At 47.0% G+C, this 15,861-nt stretch overlaps 1 protein-coding gene across 1 annotated transcript in view; it reads left to right on the forward strand.

Annotated features, from left to right (window-relative positions):
• The first annotated feature begins 7,122 nt into the window (after positions 1-7,122).
• Positions 7,123-15,861, forward strand: part of SLC1A2 (solute carrier family 1 member 2) — a 160,569-nt gene continuing 151,830 nt past the window's right edge. The window contains exon 1 of the mRNA XM_056136107.1: positions 7,123-7,279. Within this exon, the coding sequence (XP_055992082.1) occupies positions 7,263-7,279 (17 nt within the window). The 5' untranslated portion in view covers positions 7,123-7,262. The remainder of the gene's footprint in view (positions 7,280-15,861) is intronic.

The raw sequence follows: 15,861 nt of genomic DNA on the forward strand, positions 1-15,861 counted from the left end.
TGGCCGCTTGTAAGGCGAACGCCCTACCCGCTGTGCTATCGCTCCGCACAGCGGTAGGGCGTTTGCCTTACAAGCGGCCAACATGGCCGACCCGAGTTCGATTCCTCCGCCCCTCTCGGAGAGCCCGGCAAGCTACCGAGAGTATTCGATATGCCAGACACAGTAACAACAAAGTCTCCAATGGAGACGTTACTGGGCCCGCTCGAGCAAATCGACAATCAACGGGAGGGCCTTTACCTTTACCTTTTTATCTCTATATGATCCCCAGAGCCTGTCAGGAGTGATTCCTGAGTACAGAAACAGGAGTAACCCCTGAACATTGCTGGGTGTACCCCCACCCAAAAATAAGCCAAATAAACAACCTTGATCAATTTTATTAATTTAATTGTGCCATCTTTTCCCATTGGTGATCCTCACTGATAGAATCATTTACTACTAACATGATACCAAGCAAATTCCTTTGTCTTTCTTGGCCTCAATTTTCTCCTCCATAAAATGGGGAAAATCATAATAGGAAATTCTTGAGAAGACCATCTTGAGAAGACCATACGTATGAGGTCATACATAGGAAACGACTACACACATAGCAAGGATTCAGTAAATGTGAGGATGGTGCTAATACTATGACTACTATGGTCCCAGCCTTTTCAATTCAGGTGAGTCACTTCCCATATGCCTTAAGTATAGAAACTTTGAACTTTGAACTTTGAAAGCCCTGTATGTCACCTTTCAGTGTATGATGATGCAGTTCATTATCTCATATTCAGCCTTTCCTGTTAATGAGTTCTTATTCATACTCACGTGGAGAGCCCATGAGCTAGAGTGAAAGTACCAATATGTGGATGTCAGAACATCCATCTCTTTTGTTTTGGCTGTAACCATGGAAACCCTAAACGAGACAGAGATGCTAGAAAATTCAAGAGTGTTCCAGCTACTGGTCTTGAGCTCATAGCCAGGGTCATGAACCTGGGCTGGCGAATAGACTTGTTTGTCTGGGAGTAAACAGGGCCTATATTTTAGGTGACCCTGGGGAAAACAAGATTTTTCAAGTGAACACAGTGGCATGTTGAATTGGAAACATGTTTCTGCTTCCTCCTTTCTGGAATGCCCCTTTATGGAATATTTTGTTGGGCCAAGCTCAGAATTATCTCCCTCATTTTACCCCGCTTAATCATCATAACCACCCTGAAGTGGCCATTCTGTGCTTTCTGGACTTTGTTGGGTTTTTTTTGCGGGGGGAGGGCATGGGGGCCAGGTATTTCCCAAGCATTGTGCTGGGGACTCAGGAGCACTCCTGGTGATATTCAGCCAACTGGGTCAGATGGGGTAATATGCAGGTCTGTTGTTGCTGTGTCATTTAGGCTTAGCAGTGCTGGAGGGTGGTGGGGGTGAGGGGCTGTCACCAGGAACATTACAGCGGGACTCTGGCACCTCCGAGATATACACAGTAGTGCTTGGGGTGGGGCATACGGTGCCAGGGATCAAATTTGGGGCTTTGCATATGTCAGAATATGTCCCTGGCCCTTCATATATCTCCTGAGTCCTTTTCTCTGGTTTTGAGACAAGGAAGCCAAAAGTCTAATGACCCAACCCAAGAGATAGTCTCTGGATAGGGAGAAGGCTCTGTGAGTTCCAAGTCTCTCATGTTGTGTCCAGAATAGCACACCAGCATCTGCCTGCATCTAGTTTTCAATTTCTTCTATTTAAAGAGAGGAGGGTGGGACTGGAGCAATAGAATAGGGGGTAAGGCGTTTACCTTGCACGCAGCCAACATGGCAGACACAGGTTCAATTCCCAGCATCCCATATGGCCCCCCGAGCACTGCCAGGAGCAATTCCTGAGTGCATGAGTCAGCCGGATTCCGAAAAGGATTCAGTACCATCGACCATATCCACACGATTACTAAGCTCATTGAGGTTTCTTGGGAGTTCAAGATGCCGCTCTGTCTAACGTTCATTGATTTAAAGAAGGCCTTTGATTTTGTTGAGACGGAAGTGGTCATGGAAGCCCTAGCCAATCAGGGCGTACAAACTCAATACATCAGGATCCTTCGTGAGCTCTATTGCGGATTCACTACCAAGATCTCACCATTCTACAAAGAAGTAATCATCCACATCAAGAGAGGGGTTCAGCGGGGTGATACCATTTCACCAAAACTCTTCAGTGCCACCCTCGAGAACATCATGCGATGACTGGAATGGGAAAGCATGGGAGTGAAGATAGATGGTCAGCAACTACACCACCTCCGCTTTGCTGATGACATCGTTCTAATAACACCAAACATCAGCCAAGTGGCACAAATGCTGAACGACTTTGACCGTGAATGTGGAAAGGTCGGACTACAGCTGAATCTTACGAAGACAATGTTTATGAGAAACAGCCTTGTTCCTGATGCTCCATTCACTCTCAACAGAACCACCATCTCCGAATGCAACAGTTATATATACCTACCTCGAGAAATCAACATGATGAATGACCTGGCACCTGAGTTGCGCAGGAGGAAGAGAGCGGCTTGGAATGCCTTCAAGAACGTTGAAGAAATAACTTAAAGGACAAAGAACCTCCAGCTACGAGCACATCTCTTTGATTCCACTGTTCTTCCTGCATTAACATATGCCTCAGAGACCTGGACCCTATGAAAACAGGATGAGAACGCTATTTGGGTCTCTCAAAGAGGAATCGAAAGAGCTATGCTTGGAATATCACGATTCACTCAAATGAGAGATAGTATCCGGAGTTCTGATCTTCGTCAACGCTCAAGAATCAGGGATGCTGTCTCATTTGCCAAGACATCAAAAATCAGATGGACTGGACACGTAATGAGGTTTACAGACAACCGCTGGACTAGAGCTATTACTGATTGGATTCCACAGGACATCAAAAGATCACGTGGACGCCCACCTACAAGATGGTCAGACTTCTTCGTCAAGACCCTGAATGATCGGTTTGAGGCTCTGCATGTTCCTAGAACGAACAGATACCACTGGGCTACGCTAGCACGCAACCGGGATGAATGGAGACGTTACTGGCACCCGCTGGAGTAAATCGATGAATGACGGGGATTAAGTGATTAAGTGATAAGTGATGAGCCAGGAGTAACCCCTGAGCATCGCCAGGTGTGACCCAAAAAGCAAATAAATAAATAAATAAAGAGAGGAGGGTTTGCCTGCAGCACATATATCTTCCTTTAAGTTTGTCTTCCCAGAGATCCGATGCATTCTCTGGTCAGTAGGATTAATCCCATGGGAAGTTAAAAACAACCCCCCAAACCAAAGTCAGATAAAACCAAAATCTCTGGCAAGTGGTAAATAGCTTGAGCACTGGTGCTCCTCCCCTCCCCTCCCCTCCCTTCTCTTCTCTTCCTCTCCCCTCCCCTTCCCTCCCCTCCCTCTTGCAGTCTTGCTGTCTTGCTTCCTGTGAGCAAAGCTCTCAAGCAATGTTTAGGAAGTCCCAGGGCTACTTCTAGTGATTTTTATACCAAACAGTCAAGGGTTCAGTGGGAGAGCTGGAAGATAAGGTTTAGCTGGACTTTCCCTATGGAGCGGAACTGGATGATCACTTGGGTCAGGCTGGTAGTTCTGGGTAAGGGTTAGGGAGTGTATGTGGTGCCAGGGATCAAACCAAGTTGAGGGCATGCAAGGATATGTGCCCTAACCTTTGTACTATCTCCGTGGTCCCATGTTTTCTAAAAAGCCTCAGTGTGTATTCTGATTGGCAGCTGTGTTGAAAGCACCATCCAGTTTTATCAACAATGAAGAATTGGTAGCTGGGACCCTCTGATGCGGTTTCTCTTAGCTAACAGTTATTATCCAGAATTATCTGTGGACTACTCCCAGTGATTTAATAGGCCTCACCTCCAAGGACAATTGAATGTAAATATCTTTCTAGGTAGGACTGGGATGTCTGGTTTTCCCAAAGAGTCATTTATAGAGATGACGACAAACGGAACCCCAGTCCATCTAATTGAGCCACTTTGGTGATTCATGTGAATTTTCTCATGTTCTGAATCTTACAAATGAACTTGAATTAATTTCTATTTTGGTGGGGGAGGGGAGACACACCTGGAGATGCTCAGGGGTTACTCCTGGCTCTGCTCTCAGGAATCAACCCTGGTGGTGCTTGGGGACCATATGGGATGTTAGGGATCAAACCCAGATCAGTAGTTGTGTTTAAGGAAAGCACCTTACCCAATGTACTATCTCTCCAGCTCCTGGACCTAGAAAAAAATGGATTTGGGGCATACCTGGCAGTGCTCAGGGGTACTACTGGTGATGCCAGGGATACCATTTAGTGCTAGGGGTTGAACCAGGGTCTCTTGCCTGAAAAATATGTATCCAGTCTTTTGATCTATCTCTTCACTTTTTTTTTTTAAAGATAGGTGGTTCAAAAGGTAAAACACCTGCATCCATTTCTCTTTCTTTTGACTTGTTTATACAGACCATCAGGAGCCTTTCTCCTGGAACTGAGCGCTAAAGAAAGATGCCACTAGGCCCTGAAGTCTGCGTGCAGAGACTGAAGGATTAAGATGGATAGCACTTCCATTCTTATTCTAGAAAGGGGTGTGGGATGGTGGGGTGCTGAGTCGGTTAATATCAAGGCCTGAGAGAGAGTTCCCCACCTCTCAACCGAAAGGGAAGTAAAATCTCTTCTTTGTAAAGATAAATGAGACTGTAGAGGTTCAGCCTCCCGACCCTTTCAGATGCAAAGTCACATGTCTGCCTCTGGCTAAAATTCAGGGGAGGCCAAGGTTCAACCCAGCATCAAGGTTCTGGAAGGTAACATTCTCCATTTATTTCTAGATATATGCACAAAACATCTATTCATTAATTTAAGACAGATGAATGCATTAATAGCTACATTTTAAAAAGAGAAAAAGCAAAATGAAGGGGGACCTGAGAGGTCCTTAGAGGAATACTTGTGCATCTAGAGAACTGAACAGAGCAGACTGGGAAAGAGACCAAGGGAGGTTGCACTTGGATTTACAGAAGGAAAGGAGGTAAAGAGAAGAAGTGAACATATGAGAAAATCTTAGTTCTTCTTTCTCATCCTCAGACACTGCTCTCAAGAACCTGTCCTCTTAGGACCCTTAGATTTAATAGGAAGAAAATACAAAGAAAAAGGAAGGAAAAGCAGTGAGGATTTACTGTTTGCAGACTTTAGTTTTAGAGCATTGCTTATCAGGCTCGTTTTATTTCATTCTCTTTGCACTGCACGTTTGGAGATGTTATTCCCATTTTGCAGATATGTTGAAGAGAAGCTGAGGGATTCACACTGGTAAAAACAACTCAAGTTCTTGGATACCTGTGGCTGGCATTTAACTTCTTAGACCACATGCCGGGACTCAGTTCCCCTGGCAAGTGCCCTGGGAGGGCTCAGAGGTGTTTTCCCATGGAAGCAGCTGTATTCTGTTCTCTGACTGGTGGACTCTACTCCGGAAGAGACAGGAGAAACAAGGCTTTCATCAGACCGAAGGGTTGAGGTGGGGGAGATCCTGGAGCTGGCAGGTTCCCAGCGACAGGTTTGCTTTGACTCTTTCATCGGACGGGTTTACAGTTTGCAGCACTTTCCAGAGAGTCGGTTTAATTTCTGAGCCACGGGCAAATAGAGGGGGAGATGTGGGTAGGGGCAAATGGAGAGTTATGTTGGGTCCCATTTTACGGACCAAATGAGGCTTTCCCTCCTAGGTGGTCTCAGAGTGGTACAGGCAGAGGTCTAAGCCCAGTGCCAGATAAGAAAATCTGCACGGATCTCATCATTATGCAAAGCCGACTGGGAGGCTTGGTCCCTTTCTTGCCCAAGCCCATCTGTCTCCTCGCGCCGCCCCCGGGCTCAGAAGACTGGCGGGGAACCCGGCCCGAGGAGGGCTTGGGAGACCCGCCTTGTGCCATCAGCCTTTCGGATCATAGCTAGCCAGGCCGACCACCCTCCGCGTACACAACAACCTCAGCAACAAAACGCTCCGGCCTCCCGCCCATCCCAGCATCCCGCCCCTGCCCCCCCCAACCCCCCCAGGGAATTGCATTCACATCAATGGGGGGGGGGTCGAGAGGGAGGGTGCGCTCAACCAGGCTGCAGGTTTTAGCCCAATGAGTTCCAATAGGTGCCGAAGCCTGGACGTGGGAGATGGGATGGGTGAGCCACCTGTAAGGGAGAGAGCCAAGGGGAGCGTGTGAGCTCGAGCCAGGATGCCCGAGCCTGAGACCGAGCGCCCGGGATTCGAGGGCGGCAGGCAGGGACCGAGGGGGCATCCCAGGTTTCCGTGCCCGGGCTGGCGCCCAGCTCCGCGCGGGGTGACCCGGGGCCACGCGGGCTTGAAGGGAAACAATAGCGACTCTTTAGACACTGGGTTCCTTCCACCGGCGGCTCAGGCCATCGACGAAAACCTCTTTTCTCCTTCGGCTAATTTATGGCCTGAGGCTGCTGCTGCTGCTGGTGGGGGTGGGGGTCGGTGGAGCGTGTTGGAAGTGGGGGGAGGGGTGGGGAGGGGAGGGAGGAAGGGAAGGAGGGAGGGAGCGCGTCTCCAGTTCGGGGTGGAGTGGGGGGCGAGGGGGCGGCGGTAAAAGGAGTCTCCCGAGGCGGCGGCGCCGGTGATGTCAGCTCTCGACGAAAATAGAGAGGGATCGCCTGCAAATCCCCAGCTCCGGCGGGGCTAAATCTCGCAATCCCTCCCGGGCAGCAGGCGCCGAGCCAGGGCGCAGCGGCCTCCCCCCGCCACCACCACCATTCCCAGAGCGCACACACCCTCGCACACTTGCACTCCCGCACACACGCACACGCACACACACACGCACAACCGCCTGCACGCTCCGGGGAACGCACACGCGCGGGCAATTGTCCGCGCCGCTCGCCGGGCTCGCAGGTGGCGGCGAGCGCATCCTCGGTGCGCGCCCTCCAGCAGCCCGGGCCTGCGCGCACCCACCTCCGAGGCCCCCCGCCCCCAGCCCCCAGCACCACTACCACCCCCACCACGAGGGCTCTGCCCAGTTTGCCACCGAGGCCGGCGTCCTCCGGGAGCGCGGGGTGCGCGCGGTGGGAAGAGCCCGGGACGCGCGGATTAGCTCGCGTAGAAGCCTCGTCCCGCGCCCGTGGAGGCGCCGCTAAAGGGCTTACCCCGGGCGGGGGGTGGGTGGAAGGGCGGGGAGAGGTTCCCCCTTTAAATACCGCGCCCGGCCACACTGCACCGCTCACCCCGGCGCCTGCTCGCTCCCTCACCCGCCGCCGCTGCCGAATTGTGCCGAAGAGGAGGGGGCGTTCCCCAGACCATGGCATCAACAGAAGGGTGAGGGGGCTTTACTCCGGATTCAAAGGGAATGGGGTAAAGGGGGAGGGTGGGGGACATGCGGGGTGGTGGCCCCCTCCCATCCGCGCCCGGGACCCTGGAGAGGTCCGCGTTCCCGGGCCTCCGAGACAGTCTGGTGGTGGCAGATCGATGGCTTAGGCTGGGCTTGGGCTGGTGGGGAGGAAATCGATTTTCTCTCCCGGTGCTTGCTTCTGAGCCCTTTGGAGGACCTGAAAGGCCGAGGGGCTGGTTTATTTCAGTCGAATTTAGTTCAGTGGAAGCGTGAAAAAACGAGCGCTCTAGGGAGGGGAAAAAAATCCTCGGGAGGTTACTTTTGCGATGGGAATACAATAGGGATCGGGCTCGGCGCGCGCTGCACGCTGCCCCGGGGAACCGACGCACCCCTGAGCGGCGGGGACCGCGCAGTGCCGGCCCGCCCGGGAATGAATGAGCCGGGGCTGGGGGTCGGGGCGGAGCGAGGTGCTGCGCGCGCGGCCTTGAATGTGGGACTTGCAGGGCCGCGCGGCTTAGACGCTGCCCGGGACCGCGAGGGCTGCTGGTGGCCGGAGGGAGGAATCTCCCGGATGCTCTCGAAGGAAGAGTGGGGAAGATGAGGCGCTTCCTGGAAGAGACGCGGAAATAAGTGGTTTGGGGGCAGGCACTGGAATATCCAGACTCTGGTGTTCTCTCCTTACTCCTGAGGCTGCCTTCAGAGGGAGAACGTTCGCAGGGATGAAGATATCGAGAGAGCGAGAGAATGAGCTGTCCTTAAACAGAGGGAAATGGAGCCTAGAGGGACAAAAGGATCCCTTGTCTACCATCACTTTCAAGGAAGGGCCTAGTTCGAACCCAGGTCCTGGGACTGTTCTCCCAGTCAGCTTTTCTGACTTGGTAGAATCGAGAATGAAAAGATCTTTGAGGGAAACTCAACCTTTTGCTTAATTAACAAAACTGCACTAGACTCTTGTTAGGGCTTGGGGACTGGGGCGTTCTGTGGAATACAAGAATCCGGTTCCTTACAGCTTGGATGCAGTCTTGGGCACTGGCATTCCCCAGTGTTTTCACTAGGAACAGTGACCAGCTCTGTAGGTTTTCTGGGAGTGAGTGAGTGTCTGAGTAGGAGTGGAGAGCTGGTGCCAAATCACAGACCCAGATTCCAACCTCCAACACAGAGGAAGAAGAATCTAAAACTGGGTCCAGGAGAAGGAACTCATGCCTTCCTCTTCTCTGTCCCCTGGAGTCCTTCCAAAGTCCTGGCATCTTAGGGCAGCTTCCTCTCTCTTTGCATCCTAATTGTTCAGCAGTGTAGACTGTTTTTGATCATTATTTTCCCAGAGAAGATGCTTCAGAAAGGTATCAGAAGGGTGGGACTTGGTGTTAAGACAGATCTCTCAGGTTGCTTGTTAGGACCCCACATGGCCCAATCTTACTTGTTTAAACATTATTAGAACAGATATAAAAGCATTTCTGCCTTTCTTGAGGGCCCATCTAACTTATCCCTGTCTGTACAGATGAGTTTGGAAGACATCATGAAAGAGATGGATAATGGTCTTCTTTCCAATCCTGCGTCCAGTTCAGACCTTGTTTCGAAGGCCAGATAGTAAAGGGCGAGGTAAAGACTACAATACCCCCATAAAGATTATCCTCATCTTTATTCTGAATGAGAATTACCAAATGATTTAACATTAAGCATAGAGTCATTTTAAAGGGCTCACATTTCATTCGTGCAGTATTTACATATTACTCATAGTTAAGATTGGCCAAAGGAACTTGTATTTAGGAGACAAAAAATCTGAAGAAAACGGAAGTGCTGGCATGCAAGTAGACAAAGATCTATGACGCATTATTGTTTCAGAATAGGAAACTGGTGGACAGTAGCATCCACAGAAACTCTGGTCTTCCTTTCTCCTCTTCCTTTGTGCCATCTTTTATTCCTGGAGCATTGATGAGGTCTTGTTGGGTAGACCTCACATGCTGGGATCTCTGGGGGAATATAAAGATATAAATAGCCCGGGAGCTGGCTTTTAGAAGATGAGCGCTAGTTGGAGAACCTTGATTAGTTCATTGTTCTTATGGTTTACTGAGATTCTCATACCTCCCCTGACAGCATCGCTTAATGTGTCTTAAGTCTGGATATTCTCTAAGCATTCCCAGACCACTCTCCTTTGTTAGTCTTTAACTTGAAACCACTTTCTTGAAATACACATTACTGGGCAGTGTGTATGTGTGTGTTGGGGGAGGGGGGAGCAAAAATAGCAATATAGTTACTTGCCTCCAAAGTATTTGTCTTTGATCTGGAAAATTTGGGAAATAGGTATATTGCCCATAGTGTTATCGCCCATTGTTACTTACTTGATGATGTAGTTACAATGGGCTGTATCTGTTGATAAGAGTATTTTAAGGAATTGATAGAATAGTTGACATCTTTTGCTTGTTTAGCACCCCCCTTTCAAAGCTCATTTGTACACATCATCACTTTTCATTCTTCCCGTGACTGTGAAACAGACATTGCTATGAAATAGACTTTAAGAATGCAATAATATAAAACATAATGCCATCTTTTCAAGAGGATTCAAGGACTTGGCAGAATCTTGGAGTATTATTCATCAAGAAATGTCAGTTATCATTGAGAGTGTCCTAGGCATATCTTGTACAACAGTTAGTGAATTTCAAAACTTTCACGTATACACCTCAAAATTTGGAATAGTCCCATTACCAGCCTGTGTGCTTGATCTTTGCTTTGGTGAAAATGCTCAAACAGAATCTGAATGGTCTGAGGTCTCTGGCTGTCTTGGAATTGGGATTATTAGTATCCAATTTCTAATAAAAGTCAACAGTGGACTCTTCTCTGGTTGCCAGGTCCTAAGAAGTATTTTCTTGTAAAACAAGATCTAATTTAATAGCTAGCTGTTTTTTTATTTTGTTTTTGGAATCCTCCTACATGGCTAGTTTTAGGTCCCTGATGCAAATTGGAAACAGATCAGAAGTAGTTGGTGGGAGACAGGCTAGTGTCTGCTATTGACTAAGTTATAGTGGAGTGCCCAGAGGAGGACACTTTAGAAATGTGTTTTTGGGGTAGGAAGAGGCCTGAACTCCCCAGGGATCATGTTCCCAGGAGCCAGGGGGTCAGGGTGAAGGCCAAACATGAGGGCTTAGATTTCAGTGTCTTTGAAATCCATTGAAACAGAAAACTGCTGAGAGCCCCAAAACCTTGGCAAGGGGGATCTCTGCATTTATTATTTCAAGTTAACAAAAGCAAAAACTAATGAGCGGCATATCCCTCCCCCTTCTCAGGAAGGATGGTGAGGTCCTTGGAGGATGAGTGTATGAAGTGGAGTTATTGGGACATAAGTGATATTTGGGTCCTACTGGAGTTTGCATATTGCCTGCCTTGGGCTTTCCTGAGATTTTCATTTCTCATTTTCAAGAACATAGAAATCAGCCTCGTTGGGTAAAATAGATATGAGCAACCTCTGAGAAAGGCATTTCAGGCTTCCTGAGACAGCCTCTTGTGAGTGATTGAAAGCTTAATTTTCGAGAAACAATTTTTATATCTAAAGGATACTTGGAAGAAGTCAGAACATTAGAAACCCAAATAATGACTACTGTTCTGAGTAGATGACTACTTTTCTTTTTTTGTGCAACATGATTAGACTGTCACCATCGGATACAGATATAAGGGAACTGTTAGACAAGGAGAAGATTTAACAAGATGGAAACAAGCAATATTTAATATTGTGGGAGATTTCTTGGTCAGTATGCCACAAATCCTACAGATAAGGGTTTGCAAAGTTTGTTCCCAGTTTTGAAGCTCAGTACAGGTTATTGACTAAGTTACAGTGGAGCACCCAGAGGAGGACACTTTAGAAATGTGTTTTTGGGGTAGGAAGAGGCCTGAACTCCCCAGGGATCATGTTCCCAGGAACTAGGGGGTCAGGGTGAAGGCCAAGCATGAGGGCTTAGATTTCAGTGTGTCTTTGAAATCCACTGAAACAGAAAACTGCTGAGAGCCCCAAAACCCTGTACTTCAGTGGGACTGGCTTGCTTCTCTCAAGAGAAGGAACTGCATCTATTCTTCACTTCAGTCACCTGCAGTAGTGGCTTAAATCAAATAAGACATCAATAATCAAAAAATCTCTTAGTCGTAGTGTGTAGAAGAGCCCTCCCAATATAAAAACGTTGTGGGTTTTTTTGTGCATTATAAACATTTGTGGTTGAAGGCTGACAAAATCTTACCAATGCCACCGATATGTCACTGTGAGTGAGGGATTGGCTCTTCCTTGCTCTTACCAGCTTGTTGGAGGGTAAGCAGGCTGTTTTCATAGAAAGGGCTTTAGAATCCAGATTACAGCAAATCTCTTTATTTATCATGACTGTGAGCTTGCTCTCTCCTCCCTCTACCCGACCCTCAAGGCACCCAGCACCAAAACCTTGAGATGAATTAATTAAGGCGTGTTTAAAAATATCTCGCTGCTCCATCTCCACGTGCTCCATCATTGATTGGAGGCAGATGGGCTGCATATTTGTTAGTGGAACAGAAAAGGACTCGCATATCGTTATAAATCTGTCTGGTTGGCTTCCAAGGATGGCAGAAAAGACAATGGACTAGCAGTGTTAAAGGAGAAGGTCCTTAAACTTTGAAAGGAAAAACCTTCTTGTTTGATGCTTTTTACTTATTTTTTTTTTAGTTTTTTTTTTCAGCATTGCTCTTTATTTAGCCTCATCTACTATTTGTGTATTGATTTTCACTCACGTGGTGATAGGTATGGCTCAGAACAGAGGGGACAGCTGTCTTGAAACAGGCAGGGCAGGGTTGTTCCTGCCCCCCGCATCCCCCCCTCCTTGCTGGTGATCTCAGCCACTGCTGCTTTGAAGTTGAGCGACCTTGAGCAAAGGCTGTGCTCCGAAAAGAGAATGGACTCCATTGCAATAGCCGGACTGGATCTGGGTCAATCCCTCTGTCTCTTGGGTAGAGATAATGGTCTGTGTTCCAGATCTGGAATAAAGGTACATTTCCCATGGACCAGGAGCATCTGTGGGCAGCCCCACATGTCCCTGTATATTAGAAGCTTTGTTGATATCACCAGGAGTTCTTTTTTCTGTTGTGTGTGGTCAGGAGGGCCATCTGTCACTCTTTGGGATCTGGCACAAGAATATCTGATCCCCACCACTGCGCTTTTGGGCCCACAGAACTGGTGGCCCAGTGAAAGGTGGCACTGAAACTTGTTTGTGTTCATGCCCACCTCTCCTTGGAGTTTCCAGATATAGGGTCTTGGGTGCCTGGGATCTGGATAGGGCCCCCTGGCATGACTGTTTTGGCTCGATGGGAATATAAACAATGTTTGAACTTTTTGCTTCTGCTTAAAAATTATCTCACCTGAAAAACAAATGTTGATTCCAGCCTCTCAAAAATCTGGGAAATTTGATGCCAAAGGACCTGCCCTCTGTCCTGATACCACTTACGAATGATCACAGTCCCTCATCGTTTAAAGCACTCTACCTATATTAGTGATTGACTCTCCACTCCTGGGACCACTATTACTATCACGCTTTAGTGGCACTATCACTGCTTTAGTGGCATAGACATGTTCAACAACTTGTTTCAGATTTCTGAGCTATACAGGTGGTAGAGCTTGGCCTGTCTCTAAATGCCTACATTGCTAACCACTGGTCTATACTTGTTATGCTGCAGGGCCATGGCCAGCTGTACTGTGGTGTGGCTGCCTTGGGACATGGAATGTATCTTCCAGGTTGGGCTCCATCTTTTTTTTTTTTTTTTTTTTTGCTTTTCGGGTCACACCTGGGGATGCTCAGGGATTATTCCTGGCTTTGCACTCAGGAATCACTCCTGGCAGTGCTCAGGGGACCATATGGGATGCTGGGAATCGAACCCGGGTCAGCCGTGTTCAAGGCAAACGCCTTACCCTCTGTGCTATCCCTCCAGCCCCTGGGCTCCATCTTTCCTTAAGCTCCTCAGCCTTTTGATCTGTTTTACCCTTTACCTCTCAAGGAAGCCATTGAGAGGAGAGTTTGGAGTCTGTTCTCTCAGGATACCATGACTTTGGTCTGGGTTGTTTTGTTTGGGTCACACCAAGCTATGCTCAGGGGTTGTTCCTGCCTCTATACTCAGGAATCACTCCTGGCAGTGCTCAGGGGACCCTATGGGATGTTGAGGATCAAACCCTGCTTGGCCACATGCAAGGCAAATGCCCTACCCACTGTACTAATCACTCCTGCCCTGTGGGTTGTTTTGAACGAAGGAATCTTTTATAACTGTTGGTGCTCAGGGTGCCAAGAGTGTAGTCTTTTCTAGAAGCAGTGCTTTGAAACAGCACTGGGCACGACCCGTGGGTATCCTTCTCTGAAATAAGCAGCTTTTTTGGTCTGCACTTCATAGTGGTAAGTGTAGGTGATCACTTAGAAGTTTCTGGAACTTAGACTTTCTTTTGTAGTCTTTGGTCTGTAGCAGTTTAGAGGTGTGATTTAATTTGCCTGTTTTGCAAGGTAACTACTAGGTGTAGGGATACTATTACTGGTAGTCATTTTAGTTTTTTTTTCATTTTTGTACCACAAAAATGACTTAGCAATGCCTTTTAAATGGAGGAAGGAACCTTGCAGATTCTAATTTATCTTCATTTTGTTTGGTTTGGTTTTGGGGCCACACCTGGCAATGCTAAGGACTTCCTTCTGGCTCTGCACTCTCTGAACACAGGATCACTTTTGGTGAGCATGAGGGACCATATGTAGTATCTGAGATCAAACCCAGGTTGGCAGCTTGTCAGGCAAGCACCCTACCCACTATACTACTGCTCTGGCCCCTCTAATTTATCTTTTTAAGAATGTTGTGTGCCAGTCATCCAATAGGTGGCGGTAAATATCAATGCTTTGTTCAGATTAATGGTTTGACTCCTTTTGAAAATTCAGACTCCCCCTGAGTTCTTTGGGAATCTCATTTTCACAAGCATTCCATCCTTCTAAAAAAATTAGTATTAAAACTTTATCTCCTCCCGATATATCATTTGGTGTTTGTAAAATAGTTATCATGTGCCCTAGTATTTGTAGATATTGCCATTTACAAATACATTTATTTGAACTTAATCTAGATCTGTGATTATACACAACAGAATTTATATTTCATCAAATTATTAGAAGCCACCTATAGAAAATTATGTTTGTTTCGCAGGAAGAGAAATGAAGTGTTGAGAACATTGGATTCTATGCTGATATTGGGTGCCTTCTTTGTCAGCTAACTCTACAATGTCTCATATTGTTCACTTTTTATTGTTAATTCACATTTACTTAATAATTCACACACCCTCCCTTCCATTTATTTTGCTCCATTGGATGGGGGTCTTTAATCATTTTCATCAAAGAAGTCAAGATAGCCAAGGTTTCCTGCAAGAAGAGATTATGAAGAATTTAACAGGCAAGGCACAGCAAGGACAGTGATGATTATACATAAGAGTTAAGTTATCCTCACTTGGAGACTTGACATTCAAAAGAAAATGCCAGGAGGAAAGAAGTTTAGATATCTGAGAACTGAGGAGGCTGGTCAGATCCCGCTTTGCTCACTTAGAAAATTTCAAGTTGAAAAGCAAAAGCAGTGCTGGAAAGGAGATAAGGTCAAAGCAAACAGATAAGGGAGACATGTGATTCCTTTCTGTTAGATATCAGGCAAAGTCAACTGCTGCACCAAATTGTATTTTTGTTTTTTTATCTCTGTCTTGACTTTGAAGACAGGTTGTGATCTGATAAGCAGCTTTGTTAGGAAAGTGGATGGAGGTCAACATGAACAAAGCACAATTAGATAAACTCATCCCCGAGGGAGTGATATAAAGGGAGATCCTCCACCTTTCCTCAGACACTCCATAGGGACCGCTGGTCTCCAGAGACAGATTCAGTCATTACTGTTTACATTTAGATATAACACATGGTCTCAAAATGTGTCACAAATAAATATTGAACTAATTTCTAGAAGACTAATGAGATTATAGGCTGAATCTCTTCTCCTAATGTTTTTCTGGGATTCAAAGTCATCAATCAATGCACATTAGTAAAATCATCATAGACTAAGAGCACTGGAGGAATCGTTGGTTTCTTTTGATCGTGATTAATTGTGGATGTTCCAAATGAAAGACTGGTTGAGATTTGTTATTAGTGGAGGAGTATTCCATTTATGAATTCTTTCCAAACCCAACTGATCTGTTGGGTCTGAGGTATTGTTGCTGGTTTCTCCCAGAACATACAAAAGGAGACCTGAGTGCATGGAGTGTATTTAGGAGGATTGTCAATATAAATCCTATGGAAGGGGAAGGAGGCAAAGGTGGACAGAGAGAGACATGGAACCCATCATAATACGCTAAACCACAGGAGCTGGTACAAGGATGACTCTTCAGAATGATCTAGACCTAAGGAAGGAAGTTAGAATTTTTTTCCCCCCTTTTGATGCTTTGGCTATACCTGGCAGTACTCGGGGCTTACTCCTGGCTCTGTACTCTCAGGGATCACTCCTGGCAGGCTCAAGGGACCATAAGGAGTTCTAGGAATCAAACCTACATGCTGCCACATACAAGGCAAGTACT

The sequence above is a fragment of the Sorex fumeus genome, unplaced genomic scaffold, assembly GCF_029834395.1.
Source record: "Sorex fumeus unplaced genomic scaffold, SorFum_2.1 ptg000007l, whole genome shotgun sequence".
Classification (NCBI taxonomy): Eukaryota; Metazoa; Chordata; class Mammalia; order Eulipotyphla; family Soricidae; genus Sorex; species Sorex fumeus.